Source organism: Oryctolagus cuniculus, chromosome 6, assembly GCF_051225735.1.
Source record: "Oryctolagus cuniculus isolate XC-2025 breed Fujian yellow rabbit chromosome 6, ASM5122573v1, whole genome shotgun sequence".
NCBI lineage: Eukaryota > Metazoa > Chordata > Mammalia > Lagomorpha > Leporidae > Oryctolagus > Oryctolagus cuniculus.
The window spans coordinates 138944137-138968576 of NC_142872.1; the positions used below are offsets into that span (position 1 = coordinate 138944137).

The 24440-nt window shown below is 31.2% G+C and overlaps 1 protein-coding gene across 3 annotated transcripts in view; it reads right to left on the reverse strand.

Moving 5' to 3' along the window:
- CSMD3 (CUB and Sushi multiple domains 3) overlaps positions 1 to 24440 on the reverse strand; it is a 1281859-nt gene that overhangs the window by 775733 nt on the left and 481686 nt on the right. For 2 of the 3 annotated variants that reach the window (XM_051844770.3, XM_051844771.3), the window contains exon 7: positions 4828 to 5139. The exons of the other annotated variant lie outside the window; for it this stretch is intronic. In XM_051844770.3, the coding sequence (XP_051700730.2) occupies positions 4828 to 5139 (312 nt within the window). The remainder of the gene's footprint in view (positions 1 to 4827; positions 5140 to 24440) is intronic. 3 annotated transcript variants of the gene reach the window in all.

Consider the following 24440-nt stretch of genomic DNA (forward strand, 5'->3'; position numbering starts at 1 on the left):
CTTTCTGCCAGAACAGTTTCCTCTATTAAATAATGGTTTTCATTAGGCAGGCTTTTTGCACAGATGTTAAGATGAAGATGCTGCTTGAAGCAATCATACCTCAAACCATTTAGTGCCTAGGGTTGAGTTCTGACTCTACTTCTGCTCTAACTTCCTGCTAATGCACACCATGGAAGGCAACAGGTGATGGCTTCAGAAGATGGGTCCCTGCCACCCTTGTGGGAGACCTGAATTGATATCCTGGATCCTGGCTCTGGCCTGAGCCATTGTAGATGCTTGAGGAGTAACCCAATAGTCAGGAACCTTCTTTCTCTATCAGTCTGTCTGTGTGACTCATTTTCTTTCTATCTCTCTTTCTCTCTCTGACAAAAAAAGTGGCATTGTACTAGTGGATCCGAGAAATACATGTAATTATAAAATAGGTAATTCTGAAAATACAAGAAACTTTGCTTAATGATATTATTACATAGGTTCTTCTATTTTAAGTCAAATTTTAAATTGTAATTCTATACAGCTTTAATAGCAAACTATAGGATTAAGTGATTATTTTCAAAGATTTTTAAATAAACACTAAGAAATAACTTCAATGGAAAGTAATGGTAACAAGCTCTTCTGATAATTTTTATATATCACTATGGAAGGCTATTATCTAATTTTAGCATCTATATATTTATAAGCTAAAATATTAAGTGTTTTATGCTTATTTATGCTAATTAAATAGTCCTTTAGACATAGTTGAACATTTCTTTTATTTTGTTTATAGACATAACAAATATGGTATGGTAACAAATAATCTATGTAAAACAAATTTACTATTTTCAAACTTTTATTCATATGTCCAGAATTAGTTCAAATATCATCTGTGCAGCCCTCCTTTTATATTTAGAGGTCGTCATTCACTGATTTTAATTCATTAAAAATTTTAGGATACTCTTCTGGCAATATTAGTCTTTAAATTAGTAATAATTTTTTTAATTATGTAGACTACTTCATGGCATAGATTCTATTTTTCATACTTATATCCCTACTCAATACTTCAACACCATGCATATGGAAAGAGTTAAGATACATTTGGCAAACAATAACAAAAATAACAATAATTAGCATTTGTCAAAAACTTAAGTCAATATTCTAAATTATTTAACTCAACTACACTATGAGGCATGAATTGTCATTTATTGAGTAGTTGTGACTTTGGGAATTGAATTTATTGCTTGAAATCATAAAGCTAAGAAAGGGCAGAGTGTGGATTTAACCTAGTTCTCTGACTTCCAAACTCAGCATGGATGATATGCAATTGGTTTATATCTTTGCACTCAAGGAAATGGTTAAAATGTTTGGCACTTCAATGCACCATCATCTTTCATCTTCACATTAACACTAATGTAAAACAACCTGAACTTGCAGACGTCATGAAAAACTATACTATAGGAATCTTATCTTTTTGCTTGTAACTTCAGCTAAATAAAATCTATTTCATCAATACTTTTCATATAAAATTTATTGGTTTTATAGTTTTCTTCTGCTTAATTATAAATTGTCTTTTATTTTAAAAATGTACAAGGAATATAAGCAAGTAATTTACATCCTTTGCATGTGAATTTTGAACTGTTAATAAAAGTAATATATTATTCTGGGTTCATGATCATAGTTTTGCCTTTATACACTGTTTTTTATGACTGTGACAAAATTTAATACATAGTTATCATTAATATGTAAATATGTAGATATCTGATTGCACTGAAAAATAGAATTCAAGTATTTTAGTATATTGATGAATTTTCTAGTAATTAGAATTGTAAATATTTATTCATTTGTATAACCAATATTTTTAAATATATCAGAAACTTACTAGGAAATGCAACATGAATAAGATCCACCCATCTTTTCCCTCAAAGAGCTTAAAATTTACAGAAAATGCATTAAGAGTGATCGATTATAAGTGTAGAGAAAATGTAGGCTATACTGGCAGGTTATAAGAGGAAGACATAACCTTCTAAGAGGTTATAATTTAAGCCAGATCCTGGAAAGCAATTGGAATGATCTGGTTGAAAGGAAGGACTAGTCTAAGAGTGTGGCTTGAGGTCAGAAATAATAGGGTATGTTTGATCAATAAAAAAGATTTTTGATCACTTGCCCCCCTCCCAAAGTAGGCTTATTATGAAAATTGCAAGAGATGAATTTGGAAATATGAACAAAAGCCAGAACAAGCAAGTTCCACTGGGTCATGAACACATCTTGGCTTTATTCCTAAGTAACACAGAGACTATGGAAATTTTCAAAGTGAGGTTATATGATCGGATTTTCATTTTTAAGACAACTGCTGACTACATAATATAGACATTGAATTAAAAAGTCATTTTTATGATTAGCTAGAGTAAGTAATTTGTTTCGAGTTATGTTTATTGACTTGTTTTAAAAAGTAACTTAAAATAGATGATTTGCTTCCTGTTTACCCCATATAATCTCTCTGGTACTCTGATCAACCAGGAGTTTTACAAAATCTTTCTTCTACACATGGATAGGTTTATTTATGTTCTCCAATCTATTTCAATCTATTGAAATAAGATGAAAGAGATTATTTATCTTTATTTTCTTCAAAGCAGAACCTGATTCTCAACAAGCACTTGTAGCTATATTTTAGAGCTGGAATTATCTCTTTTTAAAATATTATCCTTTTATGTCAGTCAATTCCAACTTAGAAATTTGGACCTGCTAGGAATCAAGTCTCTGAAGTCCGACATTTTTAATCTATGAGAATAAATATATATTTTGAGGGCTTTGAAACATATTAACAAATAGACAATTTCCTTTACACTTAAGGTGGATAATTTATTTTTGCCCATGCTGTTAAAAGTTTGAGTTAAAAATGAATAAGTAGCCAATTGAGATCACTGAGATAATAATAGATAATTAAAGAAGAAACAGAAAAAAGAAGAAACAGAAGAACCAATTTAATTTAAATAGAGATTTTATAAAAGTCAAAACATTTAAGTCATTGAGAATAATTAAGATAGCATTCAAAATCTTTTCCATATAACATTTTACATATACTTTAAACATAAAAAATTGAAATATATTTATTTCGGAGTAGATGGCACCATTGAATGAATATTACATTCAGATGGACCATTGTAGCAAGAATATAGGAAAAGTTTAAACACATATTGGCTCCCAAAAGCAGTGGGAGATTATGATAATAATTGAGAAAATCTGAATACTGATTTGAAATCTGCCAAGCAAATACTCTGGAATGCTTGAAACTGGCTTAAATAGAAAAAAAAATTATACAGGATGATCTTTAAATTACTTTGCTTAATCTATACTTGACTACCTTTTCTCTTTTCAATCTGAATTATTGTTCCAAGTTCTGCAAAACAATAAATTTATATCTTCAGAGCTTTTCAAACTATCTGATGGCAAACTTTGGTTAGACAAGTATGATCATTTAATTTTTACAACAACTTGTCAGAAATTACTCTCCTATTTGATAAGTAATAAGATAATTCCTAGAATGTTTGTCAATGTTAGCACATGGAATTTTCCAGAAAGTGAAAAAATATATTTGTTTCTTAATCAGTATCTTACTATGATTTCACCATCTCTATCTTTGGAACTGACCCCTTAATAAAGCAAATGATAGTTCTTAACAGGATAGCTATATTCACAGGAACAGCAAAACTCATAATAGGAAAGTGAATAGATAAGCAAGATATTGATTTATTTCTTTAAGGAACACTACCATATGTAAAAAATTCATTTTAGAATGCATCTTATTCATTGTAATATTTTCAATATAAATTATAATTGATATTTTTGTATTATTTATAATTAACTTATGTAAAGATGTCTTGATTTCTCTTTGTGTGCTCTAAGCATTCAATGTTTTTCCATTACTTATACCATGATGCCTAATCACACTACATAAACTGTAGCTAGTTTAGAGAATATATGGTGATGAGCTGGAAATGCAGAACATATTTTATATCTGAAATACATTCAATTAATTATTATTTCCACTGACACATATATTGATATAAATGAAGTTCTTTTATTTTTATACAGCATTATTTTTTTCCTAACTGTTCTATGAAACTTACCTAGAAACAGAAAAGAAGCTTGTTGTACTCCTTAATTTTGAAAAAGGTTATCATATTAAATCAGTACAAAATTATGAATAAATGATTGTATTTTATATTTTTTCTCTCAAAAGCAAATTAGTAAGTTAAGGGATATTTAAATCTTGAAGCCCTAATATCAATCAATGTATGTTGAAATTTCAAAATGAGAAATCTGCTTTCAATACAATCAATAGCTCAAGTCATTTAAACTACATAAAACAATCATCAGACATAATGTTTAAATCTCCCACAAATTATCTATTTTTCAACTATTACTATTTGTATAATATAAAATTTCATGCAAACATGGAAAGTTACTATATGAGATGAATCATCTATGTGAAATATGTGCACTTATTAATAAAGACTAGCTACTTTGTTTTCCTGTTACCACAACATTATAACTAATACACAATAATAGGCATTTAGTACTTATTTTTACTATCCTTTTTTAATACATTCTTTCCTATCTACTCTTACCCCCACCACCCTCCAACATTTGCATTCCACTCTGAATTATTAATTTCTGTGCTTTCAAATTATTCCAATTTGGCTGTTTCTATCTATAGTTTTCAGCTACTTTGAATTCTTTTTTTTCCCCTTGATAAATCTTGGCTCTCTTTTAGCTCATTCTCTTATTAGAATCATTACCAAAATATGGCTTTGGCTGTAACTAAAGGGGCACAAGTAAAATAACATCCAATACCTCTATGAGTAACAACTGCAAGCTCTTTAGTTCTTTCTATCTGTTCAGCATTTCTTGGTCTTCTCCTTGTACTTTGTGTATCTGCTTGATGAGGAGAGAGCCCGTCCTTGGACGTGTTGGGGTCCAGACCTGAATTTCTGAGATTCGTAACTTGCATTCGCTGTTCCTCGGAAAGTCTATGGATGGTGACAGCTGTAACACTGGATACAGTAACATCTGCAGGTGTGCTAGCAACAGCAATTGCACCAGTGGCAGTCCTGTTATGCTCCTCTAACTCACCAGTGGAGGTAGTGAGGGTCAATGTAGAAGAACCTGTGGGACACAGTAGCACTAGATGCTAACTTTTTCTTTTAAATTTTGCTTTTTTTTGAAAAGTTTAATAAATTATTTTCTCTTCTATTACCTTAAAGATAATCAACATGAAGAGGCAAAACACAAATACACTACTAAAATGTGAGGCAAGTCAATTTGTAGGCTTCTTCATATCAATCAACCTATGAATAGACATTATACACAAAATACATCACGTTTTAACTGTAATACACTGGTGGGAAGAGTGAAAGAATAAACCCTTTATAGTGCTCTGAATCAATCTTCTGCTTTTATTCTTTTAACCCACAGATTAATTTTAGCAATATATTCCTGGCAAGTGAAAGGTATTGATGGAATAGGTAACTATGCAACCACACTTTTCTCAAAAGTATGCTTTGAACAGTCTGTGCCATAAACTCCTCATAATTTCTGGGAAGAATATCAAAATTTTCTATTGTAAGACAAACAAGAAAAGAAAGGAGATTTTAAATCAAAGCCAAAATAAAAACAAAATGATGAAAAACAAGACTCTGAAATCATTGCATGTAAGTATCTTAACCTTATTTGCCAGAAAGCAGCCAACATTGTAATATATTCAATGTCATGATATTAAATGTTTGAAAATTTAGTTCATTAAAATTATGTAATATTTTCATTATTTCAAAGTAAAATATTTGATTGGTTAATTTTGAACTAATTAAACTAAATTAATTAGTTTAAAAGTGGTTAAAATTAACCATCTGTCAGCATTTAACATCTATTCATACAACCCAAGCTTTAACTAACAGTTGGGAATTTTCATATATCTTTTCTATGAATTGCAGTGAGAATAGATTTACATGTAAATGTATGTTTGTAAGTATAACACTGCTATACTATATTATATATATTTATATATTATTCACATTCTTATCCTTACTGAAGTTTCATTATAATTTAAAAATATGTATTTGGTATGCCAAGATAGGATTTTATTTTTTCTTTCACTTAAATTTTTTAAAGGTTGTACTTAATAGTATATGGTTATCATGCAATAAAAAAGGTAATCTTAAAAGCATAAAACTGAATCAAAATGTATTTAAAAGGATCTTGACTGCTAAAATACTGAATGGGGAAAATCATTGAATTTTAGAGATACAGTTACTTATTGGGAATCATATTATCATAGTCAGATTCTGATTAGGAAACTCTTGAATTTTTTAAAGTCAATGAGGGGTATATATTTTTATTTACCTTTCTTCTCAATATTCAATGTTTAGCTATTTTAGAAGATAATATACATAGGGAAATCTTAGTATTTCTAAAAGGATAGTGATGATCTGATTAAATATGATTTAAGAATGACCTGTTTTTCTTCTGTCTTGTGGGCAGGTGATAAGTAAGATTATTAAATTTGTTTCTTGCCTGAAACTAAAAAAAAAAGAAACAAAGCCAAATAGGAGGCCTTCAATAATATACAAAATTTTAAAAAAGTATACCTTTCTGTTACTAATACTTCCAGTATGGGTGATCAAATCCTACTTTAATTTTTGTGCAAATTCAAAAGTATTAAGTTATGATTACATGTTGCAGGGACTAACATAAACTAACATGAGGCAAGATGATTATTAGATTATCTTAATAGCATAATATATTTTAAGCATTGATATGAATACAGCTGCTAATGAATATTTTTCCAAGCCAAGGTTTTATAAAAATTAGGATCTATTAGATTTGTGTTAGGTATGCATTTGGGCTTGTAATATTTTTATATTGTAACATAAACTAATATTTCGTAAAAGTTTTCTTTGATCACATGACCAAGTAACAACTATGCTTATAATACTAACATATAATGTGCGGGACAATAAATCATGTATTTGGGATGTCCATGTGCTCATCATTATGAAAATTGGTGCAAATTATTCTCCTAGCAAGTAAATAAAATATTCTATTTTTGAGAAGACAAATTTAAGCAGGATGAAAAACTAATACTTTAAAACTTTTTGCAACTCCATCATATTTCCAGCCTTTGGGGTTTAATTTAAACAAAGAAACCATTAAACTAAGTCCATGTTTTGCTAATGATAAACCAAAATAATGAGAATTGTGATATTCATACTCTCTCTCAAATATTCTCAAAGGACCCCTACCTTTCACAACAGGATAAGTCAAATTATCATATTTCATCACTGAGTCATTAGGGTTAATATCAAATAATCTCTTGTATCTGGGTCAATGATTCTGGGTTAATTCTTGAGAACAATAATTTTTGGAACCTGATTCTTGGGTCAAAAATTCTGGGTTAATTCTCTACAACTCAAGACCTACAGACCAAATAGACAAACACACATTTTTCTGAAGATACTAGGGGATAAATATAATTACAGACCAAATTTTTGAGTTAGACATGATCTTTGTAGTGTTTTGACCCAGGACTTGCTAGTAACCCCAATCTTCAAAAATCTTCAGCATTACAGGAATACTTCTCACTAATGGTGGTGGTAATTCCGTCCAATATCCTTAACAGGATAGGGTTTAATGTTGAAATAAATCATTGAAAAGCACTGTTTTTTAATAGCCATAGCCTAACCTAACCTGATATAAACATATATTATACTAATCAGTTGTTACGTTTTAAATTGTTTTTATTCTTTATCCTCTCCTAACGAGAATGCAAGCTCCATGAAGGCTGAGATTTTTGTATGTTCTGTTCATTGCCTGATCCTTACCATCGTTAACAGTACCCTGCACACAGTAGATGTTCAAGAAACATTCATCAAAAGAAAGAATAAATGAAAGAATGGATGTAATAACAGGACAAGATAATATTAGTAATAATAAACAGAGGATAAATTTCACAAACGAAACATAATTATAGTTTTTTTTTTTTTTTTATCATGGTAAAGTCACCTTTAAACAATGACAAAGATGAAGACCCATTCTAAATGTGCAGGGGGTGAAGAGAAAGAGGAAACAGATAATGTTGGTTTTAACTTTCAAAAACATTACTTTGAAAAAGTGTGGAAACTGAAGATTTAATTGCAAAATTAAAAATCACTTCAAGATTTATGTCTCATTTCCCAAATATGAAAGTTTATTCTGTTAGTGTGAAACAGATTTAAACAGAGTGTTCAAATTTCTGTAGAGCAAAAAATGGAAATATCCCAGAATTGCAGAAAATAGAAGTTCATCTAAATTTAGTTAGATTTGTTTAATACAAATAGTGGAACTATAAAAACAACACTGGTTTTTATAGGCCAGTAAAATAATCTATCACCATATACTTATGTAATATATATTTACAACCATTTTATTTAAAATGTGAAGCAATCTAGACTGCTGATATTGGTAGCACTTTAAGTCACCAGTGTCTCAAACACAAATTTTTCAGTTTTCAAAATGCATCATTTAACAGTTTGAAAACATTCAAAATTTTTGCATATATTACTGATTCATGAGGTAATTGCTAGTGTTAGAAAAGCCTTAGAATTGTATATAGTACTGCTTCAATATTAAATATATATTATAGCCAAACCTATATTAAAATATATATTATTTTCTTTCTCAAAAAGAAATGAAGTATGCTGCACAATTATGTAAATATTGTTTCTGGTAGTACAGTTAGATATATATATTTCAAGATACATAAATTAAAAAAGGAAATTATACATTCAAAAATTTCATTCTTCATTTGAAATCAAGTCATGTAAACAAGGTAAGTTTATCACAATTAGACTATTCTATCATAAATTACTTGAAACATTTTTAAAATAAGATATTCACAACATAAAAACAAAATCCTGGAATATAATTTTATTAATATTTTTAACAAAACATTTCACAACAAGAACAAAAATAAAATGAAATGATTTACATACATGCACATGCTTCTATAAATCAAAATTATATGTCATCTTTAAAGAATAATGAAAAATGACATATGCTACATATGTAAATTGAAAAGTTTATATCACAATAATATACACAAGCTTAAATTTGGATTATTATATATTTTAGTTAAAATTAAACTTTGCATTTTTTAATTTTTACAAATAAATCTCCAAAAGAAAAACGCATGACAAAAGCATAAGCCTTTAATAAATAAATAATTTAGAAAATCTATCAAATAAAACCACATAACATGATTGAATTTGAACTTCTTTTGAGTAACATTTTACACTTAAGCATTGTTTTTAAGTTTTATGCTTCCTTGAGCTTTGTAATTATTTCTAATTCCTTACAGAAGAACGAAATATGTTGCTAGAGATATGAGTGGATGGCTCAAAATACATACGAAACAAGTACATGTTAAAGATAATTGCATATTCAAAGAGGTTACTTTTAGATAATTATGTTTGGCACATTATTTTATGTAAATTAGTTTTATATATTCTGTTCCTTCCTTTAGTTTTAGGGGTTGCTTAGGAAACATTTGAAAGTTTAACAAAATAATAATAATTTTATGAGATGAAGAAAATGCAACAAACATTAAACATGAAAACATGTAAAATGCAAAATATTCATACAAAATGAAAATAACAAAACAAAATTTAAATCTTACTAGTGTGACAAAAATTTCATTTAATCTATCACTTAAGACATTTATTTAAGAATATATAATTTGATCTTTTTTCTTTCTTTTATTTAACATTACTTACAAAAAATGTATGGGAAAATATGTTAGGCCATAAGGATACTTGCAAATTAATTGAATATGAGAGACTGAATTGAAACAAATTCACTGATTTTCACAGATCAAATGTTACAGTTTTCATTACACATACAACAGTTGAGAAAACAACTGAAATATCCTTGCATTTTAACACTGTTATCTCCTGTATCCTAAAATGTGAATTTAATAGTTTAAATTCATGGATGTGCTTATATTATCAATACTAAAGTTAAAGAGGTGGGTAAATTGAAAAAGAATATGGCCTTTAAAAATACAGAAGAAATATAAATGCTCTACCTTTGATCTTTGTTAGCTTCTATAAAATTATTTAGGCAAATTTTTAGTGAATCTTGGAAAAATACTTAGTTAATAATCTAGTTTCAAAGATTATTTGTCTTATAAAGCTTTTATTTTAAATTAAAATACTAATTTTATTTGAAACTATATAAAATTGTAGTCTTAAAATACTTTATTCAATGAATGTAATAAACCCTTGACTATAAATTGCATAACTAAGAAAAAAAAAATGGTTCTTAGACTGACATGAAATGTAAAAAATGCTCACTCTTGTATCCATATTTTGAGATGCAAACATCTTGGTGAAATATGAAAATAGTAATTCAAATAACAGATTTTCTAAGTTTATTAATTGATTAAATAGGTACATTCTAAGTTAAAATGCAAACTGAAAATTTAAATACAAATTATTTCTGACCTTATTTACATACTAATATATTTGTAATTCTTCATATTGTATTTTCTATTTAAACGTATAAGCCCTAAATATAAACCAGTAGTTACGCAAACTTTTTGCTACTGTTTATCAAATATAAGCAGTCTTACTGATATATTATGCAAAATGAGCAAATAAATAAAATATTTGTTTCAAGTGAAACTGTGGATTTATCAATAAATTTAGTGATACAACTATTAAAATTGTACTTATTACAAGTAAATAAATGACTATAATACAAGTATTAAATAAATTATGTACTATTCCAAGTTGTTTACGTAGAAGATAAGAATCCTAATCCTAAACTGTTTAAAATATTGATAAACTCTTGCCAAACAATGGTAAGTCCTTTTCCAAATGAAATATGGAAATGTCAAATCCATTAAAGAACATTCAAGAGACTACTATGTTGGTCAACCATGACAAGTATCATCAGAGTTTTATTACAATAAATGTGAAACGATAGACATTTCATTTCTCAGTATGAAAAATAGAGTAAGAGCATACTAGAGAAAACCTTTTTAAACTGATGATTGCCAGAATCTTGAAGATACTATCTTTCTCAAATGATCATCTACTGCTTTACTCAGTTGATTAAAATGAACGTGTAAATCATGCTTCAGCATCATATCACTCCCTTTTTCATTAATTTTGGAAGTCTCCACTATGTACCTTTTTTAAAAACTTGCATTTTAATGCAAATATAAACACACACACACACACACACATGCACACACACACACACACATCACAGACACTACTTGCAGGAATAAATCACCACAATATAAACAGAAGGTTTTTTATATAACTGGGCATGATTGTCTTCCAAAAAGTCACAATATTGACAATAAAACTTGAAAACCTAGGTTTTGAGTAAGATTCATGATATCACTGCTACATCTCTTTTTTTTTCTGCATGCATTAACAAGAATCCTACATTTTTAAACCTCTTTGTTGCAATGGATCTCATCTGTTAACTGAAGTAGAAAAATTTGTCATTTTGGGTTTCTCCCAAACAAGATGAAACTTAGCATACACTTGCTCTATTTTTCCATAAAAACTCTTATAGAAATATTTTGAATTCTCATGGAATATTTAGAGACATTATTAGGACAAGGGGCCCTTTATATTCTTTAATCCAAGATGTCATATCAGCATATCTAAACTTTCAGTCTTGTTGTCTCTGAAATCTATATATATAGTGTAATATCTTGCAAAAGTTGAAACCATGTATTATACATTTTATCCCTAATTCCCCTTAAATATTTTGTTTATGAGGAAAAAATTAATGACCAATATTGCTAAACTATGATGGTCTTCCTCTCAAAAATATATTTTATATTTAGTTAGTATTTGTTATTAGATATAAAATTTTTAGAATATAAGCATAAATAAGAAAATGGATGCTCCAGCTGTGTTTAAACAATACAAAACATACCCTATAATTGCATTTTTATTTTTTGTTGGAATAGAAAAATTCAAAGGAGAGGAATATCCAAGAATATGAGTTACTCCTTTATTTATGTCTTTTCAAATGAAAGTATTATTTCCTTTTCTTCCACCGTTAAGCACACTTTTCAAAAAACTAGAATTTTATAATGATAGTAATTGTTATTTTGATGGAAAAGGCTAAGAAATAAGGGAAAGATGTTGATGGGACTACCTTGTATACCAACAGCAATTCAAAGAAAAAAGGGAAGTCTTTCTTTTTCTGACCTATTCATTATGTGCCTACCTCCTTTAATTATCTGAAAGTATCCTACTGTTTATCCTTGGTTTCCTTCCACAAGGATTTCTAATTTAGAGAAGGAGATGTCATGATTTTTCTTTAATTGTAAACATTCCATTTTTAGTACCTACAAATATATAATGCTGATTTTTATATCAAACAGTTAAGGGGAACTAAGAGGCTGTCTTTTTCCATATCTTTATTTCAATATCACAGATGTTATTAAGACACAATATTTAGAATTACATTTTTCCATTACCACTTTTGTGGCACAGCAGTTTAAACCGTGGCCTGCGACCAGCATGTCTTACTGAAGACCTGTTCAAGTCTGGGTTGCTCTGCCCCCATCCAGCTCCCTGCTAACAGGCCCAGGAAAGCAGAGTCCCTGAGTGCTTGGGCCCCTGCAACCCTGCAACAAAAGGAGTTCTAGACTCCTGGATTCAGCCTGGTCAAGTCCCTTAAATAAATAAAGTACATCTTTTAAAAACATTAAAATTTTGCCTTCTCAAAATTATTCTCTTATAATGAGACAACTTTGTGGCTGATTGGTACACAAACCCTAGGGTAACTGCTTAATTATTCAGCTGTATTAGTTTATTATGAAGATATTTTATTAAAACAAAAACTTGCGAGAAATCTTTTCCCATGAGACTGGTATGAAATTGGTAGAACTGGGTTCATTATTAATGAGGGGGCTATAAATGGAGCCATGAGCATCTAGGAAATTCTGACATTCTGGAACACATGAAGTTGATCATGGAAGGGCTACTGAGCAACTAGTGAGAATTTGTAAAAATATGCTGAAGTAAAGCAGCCTAATAAGAAACTCAGACCAAAAAAAAATACTTTTCATTTTCTGCATCATGCATTCTGTAGAACACTTTTTATGTCATAGTAGCAAATTAATTAATAGCAAAAGTTGATTTGTTTGAAAATAAATACCAACATTGGCTAAGAAACAGCACATTGGAGGGAAAAAAAATCTTCAGAAATGTTAAGAACATATAGAGTCTACCATCAACCTGAAAGGCAAGTATGATAGACCTTATACATTGAAGTATTACACATAATACATATTGGGACATTTACTAAATATATATAAATATATATATCTCCATATTTCAAGGTAAATCTTTATGCTTCTGTTCTTCATATAACTACTCTGCCAATTTCTTTTCACAACTACATTTTATTTGAAGCCTGTTTAAGCAAAACAATCTTTTAATACCATCAATAAAACAAAGGTACAAACTATTAAAATGATAGCTGATATTTACATTGCTAATATTTGGCCTGAAGAGTGTTTTGGCTCTTAAGTTTGATTCCAGGAACAGACGATATTAAAAATTTAGGGCATAAAATGTAAAGATATAACTGATAAGGATCTCAAAAATAATTTATTTTAACACTGTAATATTGGGCCAACTCTTTTTGATTTTTCCTACTTTAGAAGGAGAGCATTTGATATGAATTTGATATGAATCAACTCAGAGATTTCATTCAAATCTTCCCTGGATATGAGACAAATAAGATTTTGTTATGATTACAAAGAAATTTTGTGTCATATAGAACCAAATTGATTTAGAAAGATATAAAAACATAAGAGTGAAATAAGAACAAAAAGATTTAGCTAACTACTTGTGTTTTTACCTATTTGTAGATATTTTAAAAAAAGGAAACCCCAACTTACGATCATTACATAGAACTGCAAATGTTATTCATTGAATATTTGTAGCCCCCTATCCTTTTTAAACCAAAAAAAAATGAGAACCTTTTCCTTTCTAGATGTTTCAGTAGTATTTTAAATATCCTAACTGTAAAACTTACTATAATCTATCAACCTCCTTCTTCCTGGCTATTTCACAAACATTAATAAATGACTATTGTATATCATATATCCATTCATTCATAATACATTCATCCCCATTTTAAAAATAATCAGTTTAATAGTTGGATGTTTTTAATTGCAACAATGTGATATGTTCAATAGAAGTTACACAGAAAACTAGTTAAACCCAGCTAGAAAAAGCCCTGAGTTATGCTTACACAAGCCAGACAGACTTGGGAATAGGAGAGTCATTCAACTTAAAGGATGAGCAAATTTTGCATGGTGTATATGAGGAATGAAAGAACATTATGGTAAGAGGTAGCAGCTTAACAAAAGGTGTGGCAGAGGAAAAGCAAGATATATTATGGTAACTACATATTTGGCATGGCAGGAATGAAAAGAGAGTAAAAGCAAGCATCAAGCCTTGAAGAGTCAAGATATCTCAACTTAGCTTGAAAAGATGTGGCATCACTGGAACATTTTAAGCAAGAGATTTATAAGAAAATCTTGGTATTTTAGAAAGATTGTTCTTGCTATAATGTTGACAAGCTTTTCAGGAGATAAATGGGCTAAGAGCAAATCATTTACCTGTCATAACCACATGAGTACGAGCACTTGGAAACATGGTTGCCAGATTTAGCAAAATAACATATATAAAGTTCAGTTGTGTTTGAATGTCAGAAGAACAATTAGTTTTTGTTTGTTTTGTTTTTAGCATAGGTATATCCTGTGAAATATTTCAGATACATTTATAATTTCAAAAATTCATTGTTTAATAGAAATGTAAAGTGAACTGGGCTTTGGACATCATTTGGAAACTATACCACAAAAATAGCAGATTTACAAACTAAAAATCTCTTCCATAGTAAATAAGAAAGAATAATTAAAATATTGATTCCTTTAATATAAGTATGTATTAACTGATACATGAAAATATATGGAATGACATAAAAGCGGTATAATGACATCACAAGGACACTTTTATTAAATGGGAAACTTGAGATGGAACAAAATGTTCTACAGTCTTTTATTTCACATGTATTTAAATACTGCATCCTCTTTTTAGTATTAAAAACATCAAATACTGTACATTTCTATTCATTACGAATGTTCTATACTTGAAAATAATACATGATAATTAAATCCATAGATCACATGTAAAAAAATGCTAGCTTTCTTAACAATGAATCAATCCACAGAAATTTGAAGATATTTGCAAGAATGTTTTGGCCTTTGAAGTGTGTTGAGGCACTGCAAGTGGCAACAGATACCGAATAAATTTACCCAAACTCATTCTCTTTTTTTAAAGCTCATTGCTGCATGCTGTGTGCCCAGGAAGGCGATGTGTTCACTCTAGCTTTGTGACATTGATTTTTTTTTCTTTTTTAAGATTTTTTTTTAATTTATTTGAAAGGCAGAGAGAGAGAGAGAGAGAGGGAGAGAGAGAGGTCCTCCATCTGTTGGTTTACTCCCCAAGTGCCAAAGTCAGGAGCTTCTTCCAGATGTCCTATGTGGGTACAGGGACCCATACAACCTCTGTTGCTTTCCCAGGCACATTAGCAGAGAGCTAGATCCAAAGTGGAGCAGCTAGGACTCAACCCGGCACCCATATGGAATTCTGGCATCGAAGGCAGTGGCTTTACTCACTATGTCAAAATGTTGGCCCCTACCTGATCATAAATTGCAGAGTAGGAATGACTTGTTAGTCTATTTTTAGATAATAGAAAATATAATATGAAAAGTAGCAAATTCAATTTTCTCTGTCTCTGTCTATATATTCATATATAAATTTGAGTGTATATGTAAGGATACTCCAAAAGTTGTGTGCAAAATAATCATTAAAAGAAGTTTATCTTGGTACAAAATATGAGGATTCCTCAATAAGTTTATGGAAAATATATATTATGAAAAAATTGTATGATTTGAAAATGTTTTGCATGAAACTAAACTGACCTTTTAATGCATTTATATGAACTTTTTGAGGTTCCCTGCTGTGTTTATATCACAAGATATATCTGTATCAGATAGATAGATAGATTATATAAGGTCTCTGAATTACTCTTATCTTCTCTCTCTCCAGACTATCTATCTATAAATGTATATATAGTGAGAAGTTTTAAATATATATACATCTGAACTTGAAAAGGTTTCTTGAATAAGATGATCTAATTTACTGACAATAAACACATTTTGATTGACTTGATCTTTGGTGAAAAATATTTTAAAAAACAGAATTTTCTTAATCAATTGTTTGCTTTTAAATTTCCCGAAGTTTCTATTTATAGAGGTGATTTTTGTTTATCCCAATTACAGGTAAAAACATGAATAGCCAATCATTTTTTCTGACATATACTTATTCCATTCATCTATTTGAACTTATCTTTGAATCTCCCCAAATTTCTGCTAGAGATAATCAAGACACATGTGGCATTCTAATATGCATGCTTTGAAGGCCTATGAACAGACCTATAAAAACATGGCCTAAAGGGCAACCATTATTTATTGAACACTTATTATGTGCCAATCACAGTCTTAATTAATTCATTTAATCCTCAAAAATTCCCAATAAGCTAAGGTTTGTAAAGCTCAGAGCTGCTTCAAAACATATACTAAACTACATAATAACTGTTAAAGTCAGGATATGGACACAAACTGTGAAATTTTAAAATATATTTGTAACTCCTGTGAAATCAGTATACCTCTACTTAACTCTCTCCAATATATCCTAGCATGGTAAACACTATCAAGATGGTAGTTATTGGCCGGCGCCGTGGCTCACTAGGCTAATCCTCCGCCTTGCGGCACCGGCACACCGGGTTCTAGTCCCTGTCGGGGCACCGGATTCTTTCCCGGTTGCCCCTCTTCCAGGCCAGCTCTCTGCTGTGGCCAGGGAGTGCAGTGGAGGATGGCCTAAGTGCTTGGGCCCTGCACCCCATGGGAGACCAGGAAAAGCACCTGGCTCCTGCCATCGGATCAGCGCGGTGCACAGGCTGCAGCACGCTGGCCACGGCGGCCATTGGAGGGTGAACCAACGGCAAAGGAAGACCTTTCCCTCTGTCTCTCTCTCTCTCTCTCACTGTCCACTCTGCCTGTCAAAAAAAAAAAAAAAAAGATGTTAGTTATTTACTTATGTTTTGTTTTAGTGTATTGCTTTACTGTCACATCATTCTTCAACATAGGCCTAGCCTCTTCCATATTACCCATCAATTCTTTTGCATCAGGGACAGATTATTTTGCTAAAAAGGAAACTTTCTCTCTATAAGATCACTTCTTAATTTTTGCTTTGTGAGATTCAAGGCTTCTTAAAGAAGTTACCTGAAGTGAAGAGAGGGAATCATGACTGGGGTTAGATGTTGGGGGTTCAGGAAAGGTAGTTTTTACCCTCCTTGCTAAATCTGAAGAGCCAAAGACCCTAGATTTTCAACTTTGGCTGAGATTCCCTAGCTCAGGCTTGTCATAGGAGGCAAAGAGTCTACTTCCTTCTAGGGTGATTACTGATGCCATAAACAAGAGTGTCAATTTGTTAAGTCAACTACAGGAGTCACTCTGCACTTACTCCTCATGTAGGATCTCTGTCCTTAATGTGCTGTACATTGTGATTTAATGCTATAACTAGTACTCAAACAGTATTTTTCACTTTGTGTTTCTATGTGGGTGCAAACTGTTGAAATCTTTACTTAATATATGCTAAACTGATCTTCTGCATATAAAGAGAATTGAAAATGAATCTTGATGTGAATGGAAGAGGGGAGGGAGAGGGAAAGGGGAGGGTTGCGGGTGGGAGGGAAGTTATGGGGGAGGGGGGAAGCCATTGTAATCCATAAGCTGTACTTTGGAAATTTATATTCATTAAATAAAAGTTAAAAAATAAAAAATAAATTAATTAATTAAAAAAAAGTGGCTTGGACAATGACTGAACATCTTTCTTCTCATTATCCAGATACTACAAAGCCTCTTCAATTTTTGTATAACACAAGAGAAGAACAGGTGCAAAATGTTTCTTCTACCCTTATCCCATGATGACCTGGATAAAATTTTACTCCAGTACAATAGGAGTTCTGAAATGCATTTGAAGTTAAGAAAGCAAATTACCATCTTTTTCACTTCCACATCCATGAATTAAATTTCATACCTACTTAACCTACAAATATATTTAAAACACACACCATATCCTAATAGCTTGTTTTGTTTTGTTTTTTTAAAGACATACTACAGGGAGGCCAGCGCTGTAGTGCAGCGGGTTAATGCCCTGGCCGGAAGCGCCAGTATCCCATGTGGATGATGGTTCGAGACCCGGCTGCTCCACTTCTGATCCAGCTCTCTGCTGTGACCTGGGGTAGCAGAAGATGGCCCAAGTCCTGGGGCCCCTGCACCCATGTGGGAAGACCTGGAGGAAGTTCCTGGCTCCTGGCTTCAGATCGGTGCAGTTCCAGCCGTTGCGGCCAATTGGGAAGTGAACCATTGGATGGAAGACTTCTCTCCCTCTCTCTGCCTCTCCTCTCTCTATGTAACTTTGACTTTCAAAGTAAAATAAATAAAGCTATAGAAAATACTACATTGTTTCTACAATCAAAACAGCCTGGTACTGACATAAAAATAGACATGCAGAACAACGGAACAGAATATAAACCCCGGAAATTAATTCATGCATCTAAAACCACCTAATCTTTGACAAACAAGCTAAATTCATTACCCCAGAAAAAGGACATTCTCATTAATTACTGGTGTTTGAAAAATTGGATTTCCACATAAAGAAGTTTGAAACAAGATCCCTCTACCTTACACTCTATACAAAAAATCAACTCCAAACAGTTCAAGACCTGAAAACATCAAACTACTACTCGAAGAAAACATATGTGAAATGCTGCAGGACATTGTTCTAGGAAAAACTTCTTGGGTGAGACTCCAAAATCACAAGCAATAAAAGCAAAATTAGGGGGTCGGTGCTGTGGCGTAGCAGGTAAAGCTGCCACCTGCAGTGCCGGCATCCCGTACTGTCGCCCATTCAAGTCCTGGCTGCTGCACTTCTGATCCAGCTCTCAGCTATGGCCTGGGAAAGCAGTGGAAGATGGCCCAAGTCCTTAGGCCCCTGCACCTGTGTGAGAGTCCCGGAAGAAGCTCCAGGCTTCTCGCTTCAGATTGGCATAGATCCAGCCATTGCGGCCATCTGGGGAGTGAACCAGTGCATGGAGGACCTCTCTTTCTCTCTCTGCCTCTGCATTTCTATAACTCTGCCTTTCAAAATAAATCTCTCTTCAAAAAAGGCAAAATTAGAGAAATGGGATTGCATCAAGCTAAAGAATCACCCCCACAGCAAAGGAAACCGTTAACAAAGTGAAGAGACAATTGAAAAATGAAAGATTTGAAAATTATGCATCTTATTAAGGATTAATATCCAGATATACAATAGGATATCAAGAAACTCAATAACAATAAAAAATATAGAAAGTTAAACAAAAGAAGATGGTTAAACGAACAAGAATGTTAAACAAGTTAAGGAATGTGCAAAGGATATGAATAGACATTTTTAAAAGAAAGAAATGTTAATGGCCATCAGACACATGAAGAAATGCTCAGGATCACTAGCCAAACATGATATAAAAAATAAAACCACAGTGAGCTATAACCTCACTCTAATTAGACTGGCTACTGTCCAAAAATCAAAAAATCACAAATGCTTAGGAGGATGTGAAGAGAAAGATACCGAAATACATTGTTTGGGGGGATGCAAATTAATACAATTATTATGGGCAATAGTATGGGGATTCCTCAGGAAATTAAAACTGTATTTACCACAGAACCTAGCTAACCCACTCCTGAGAATGCATTCAAAGGACACAAATTCAGCATATTAAAGAAACACTCATGCTCACATTTTATATCAGTTCAATTCATGATAGCAAAGATCAACCTAGATGCCATCAACTGATGACTGGCTAAAGAAAATGTGGGATATATCATGATGGAATATTACTCAGCCATAAAAAGAATGAAATCCTGAAATTTGCAACAAAATGGATGGAACTGGCAATCATTATGCTAAGTGAAATAAGCCATATCCAGAAAGAGAAAATCACATTTTCTCTTAATTTGTAAGTTAATATATACAGTATAAAAATTGTGTAGATGTCATATCATTTATTATATCAATATAAATGTCACTTCACTGAACCATACCACATTATGATATCAATATCTGTTTTTAATATGTTTGTATATAACATCTACATGTGAAGTAAATGTGGAAAAATGTTAAAAATTAAAGTTAAAAATACCATTGGAAATAATTATCTAGTTTCAGCCTGACCAAGAATATTGCTATGTTCTTATTGTTTCCTGCTTTAACAATTTGAGTTTTTCTCTCATAAAATGTTCTTAGTAATCTAATTTTACTTGTCTATGAAAATTATCAGTTTCTCGATGGGTACAACACTCACATTATTATCCCCAAGGCTTTTTACCATGTTAGTTTGGATTTATTATTTTTCTGCAATTTTTGGCATGAATAAAGTTCCTGCAAATTTCTGGCTCCTAAATTTTATCTATAGGGTCTTCTCCAATCTTCAGCAAATGTTATAGGAGTCATTTTTGTTCTTTCTCAATTATATCAATTTTAGTGTTCATGGACGCTTTATTATTAGGACTTTTGACCTTCAAACTCAGGAATTTATTAGTCCTCAACGTTCTCCCCTGATTCAAAGTCTTAATAAGTATAGCCCCAAACTTACTGCTCATTTACTTCATGTAAGTTCTAGCATAAACACTATATAGTTAATCACCACAATATATATCAGATACTACTATAATTCAAATTATTGAGGGCACTTAACTTGATATAATCATTCATGTATTTACTCCACAAGTATTTATTTTCTTAGGTCATTTTTTTCATTCATCCAAGGATTATGCAACAAAAATTTATTTCGTGAGGGCCAGTGGTGTGGCACAGCAGAGTCAAGATGCCACCTTCGATGCTGGCATCTCATATAGGCACTGGTTCAAGTCCTGAGTGCTCCACTTCCAATCCAGCTGCATTCTAACGGCATAGGAATGCAGTGGAAGATAATTAACGGCTTGGACCCCTGCCACACTCGTGGGAGACCCAGGAAAAGCTCTCAGCTCCTGGCTCCTTGCTTCAGCCTGGACCAGTCCTGGCTGCAGCTAACTGGAAAGATTTTCCTCTCTCTCTCTCTGTAACTCTTTCAAATAAATAAATAAATATTTTTTAAAAAATTATCAATTGTCCACTTTATGCTAGGCACTGGATGATCCAGAAGTGAACAGTATGTATGGTATGCTTCTTAAGGAAGAGGGCATGCAACTGGGAGACACAGAAAGGACAAATTAATATAATAGCAAGGTGATAAAACACAAAGTGACTTTTTGAGCTACAACCTTAATAAAATGAAAAGAGTTGGACACAAAAACAAGAGCTATTATCTGGCACTTCTATTCAGACTGCCAGATTTCATAAATTGTTTTTCTTGATCTTGGTGATTTATATCACTTGGGCATTTCACTTTGTTTCTCTCTGTATTACAGCCTCTTGTGCTTTGTGTTTCTATGAAATGATTTTACTTTCAGTCAAGATATTATATTTTGAGAGTACAATTAAAATATTTGTATCCCATGTTTCAGGAGTAATTTTGAAATTAATAGTAACTATATCACTAATTTCCTTTCATTCACTGAATGTATATATACTTATATATATAATATAAAATTCCCACTTTTATATGCTAGAATACAATGATGAACAGCAAGATTAACAAGTAAACAAATAATAAAAGAATATGAATGTACTTTATTGGTGTACTAGATTTAATTGGCCACAAATTCTTCATAGCTCTTGACATCAAGAAGTGTAGTCTATTTCCGATCTCCCCTGGACTGCCCTCTTGACTTGCTATGACCAACAGAGTATGGCATGTGTGAGAATGTGTGAATTCTGGGGTCTCAGTTTCCAGAGGTTTGTAGTTTTCGCCTTCATTCTCTGGCTCACTCTCATTTTCCAAAGGCTGCCAAATAAGGAAATGTGTCTATCCTATTGGAGGACAGACGTCACATGAAGGAAAATCGATGTGCTACAGCTGACCGTACAATAAGTGACCTTATATTCAGTCAACCATTCAGCTGACCATGCCTTCAAGTGTGAGCACAGAAACACCCAATTCACAATTCTGTCAACCACCAGAATTGTGAGCAATAACACAGCATTGCTATTTTAAGCCTCTTAGAATTCGAATGCTTTTCACAAACTGTAGTTAATCTGCATAATAAGTGTAATGCCAGAATTTTATAGGCGTATATAGTAAAGAACAAAACTGCTCTTGGGCTGAATTTTATAAGCACAGTCCTTTGGAGAAAGTGATGCTTGGAATTAAATGAAAAACATGAGTAGAAATTTCTAAGATAAAGAGAAAGGCAAGAAATAGTCCAGAGTTTTTCTATATATAATGATCTATGGCAAGACAGATTTTGTTAGTTTCTAAAAATTAGAGACCATTTAGTATGAATAAAATGTAGACTAAGATCAGGAAAAATCACATTGATTTAGAATAAAAGTACAGGCAGAATATGCATGATGAATGTGTGGTATAATAAATATGACACAAGTAATGAGAATATTTAACTTTGTCATGAAGCCAAACACTGACATACTTTTTAACTCCACTAATACTAGTTAGTGTGACATTTCTCTCATCCTTTCATAGAATCAAATGTGATTTTGAGAAGGAGAGTAATATTGTGAAAGAAAAATTTTATACTGATTGGAAACTAAAAAGATTCTTGAAATTCAGAATTCAAATTTTAGTTATTTCTAAACATGGGTCCCTGGAGTCATTTCAAAAACTGAAAAACAGACTTTTTAACCCATAATAATTATCTATTTATATTCACTTCCCCTCGATGTCCTTTTTCCATTTTTCCATGCCTTATCTATTGGATTCACAATGTTTTTATTCCAAATTGGCAGGAGATTTGTTTGGTACATTAAAAGTAAATTATTGATAAAATATATATCAGAAAAAGGTCAATCAAGGTTTTTAATTAGGGGATGAAACTCATGTGATAGAATTTCATTTACTAGCCATAGTGTTCCCTAGGGTTTGGTGGGACATAAAATTTTTCTGAGCCCCCAAGACATGCCATATGGTAATCTACAAGGCTTATCTGCATTAACAGTCTGCTGGCATGTATATTTTTGTGTGACTACATTACAAAATATGTTTTCTAAAATTGTATTTCCTGTTTGTAAAGATGACTTCTACTATTAAATATCATTGAATCTGCGCAGTCCTGAGTTTTCTGATACTGATAGAGATCATACTAAATATTTTTATGTTTTGGTAAATAAAATCTAGAATTCAATTAAAATTTAATTAAAATTAAATTTAATTAAAATTAAATTTAATTAAAATGATGTGTCTTGAAACTTAAATTAGAACAAAAAACATGATAGTTTATAAAATAAATTTATGTTTGCTATGTATAAAAAAAGATATAGAAACATGAACATAAAACGGTGTGCATAAATGATATATAATCTATTACTAAGTTGACATTGATCTAAAGTAATTAAAATTATTTAGAACATAAACCATATCTTGCTTTTAATTATGATTATTTATATTAATGTTTAATATCACTCCATAGATAAACTGTATACCATGAGGAAAAAGTAAATACCAGTTTGAAATTAATTCTGTATTCAAGATTGATATGCTGAAATTATTAATATAATTATAGGTGATATGACTTAGTTTGCTCACTTATAATATGAAGAAATTGCATGAAATTAGTGGTAACTAAACTTGTCATGATGGGGAGCTACTTGCACTATATTTTTCTGAGAAATTAATTTTTGGAAAAATTCTACTTTATAAATAAATGGCATAACTTTTATGCTAAGAAATACATGCTTATTTTTAAATAAATTAAGCCTGAAACCTGCAAATCAGTACTTTTAATCACTAAGAGGTAACCACTACATCATTGTGATCACTGTAGTATTTAATAAAGAAAATTAATATTTTAGCATGTGAGGCACTGTAATTGCAAATTTTAATTAAACATTATTAAAACAGTGAAAATAATGTATCATTATTATCCTCTCAGAGAACCCCAGAAATAATCACTGGTCTAGAAGATACTGAAGTTCCATCTCAGCTTACAAATCTATGAGTATACAGAATTCAATTTATTTATATATTTAGGTATTTAAATATATTGCCTTCCTATTTTCCTTTCTTCCCACATTTCTTCTTTTCTTTTTCTTTCTCTTTTTCTCTCCTTCCATTCTTCTTTCATTCTTTCTTTCCTTCCCAAAATTATATTGAGTTTAATATTTCCAGAG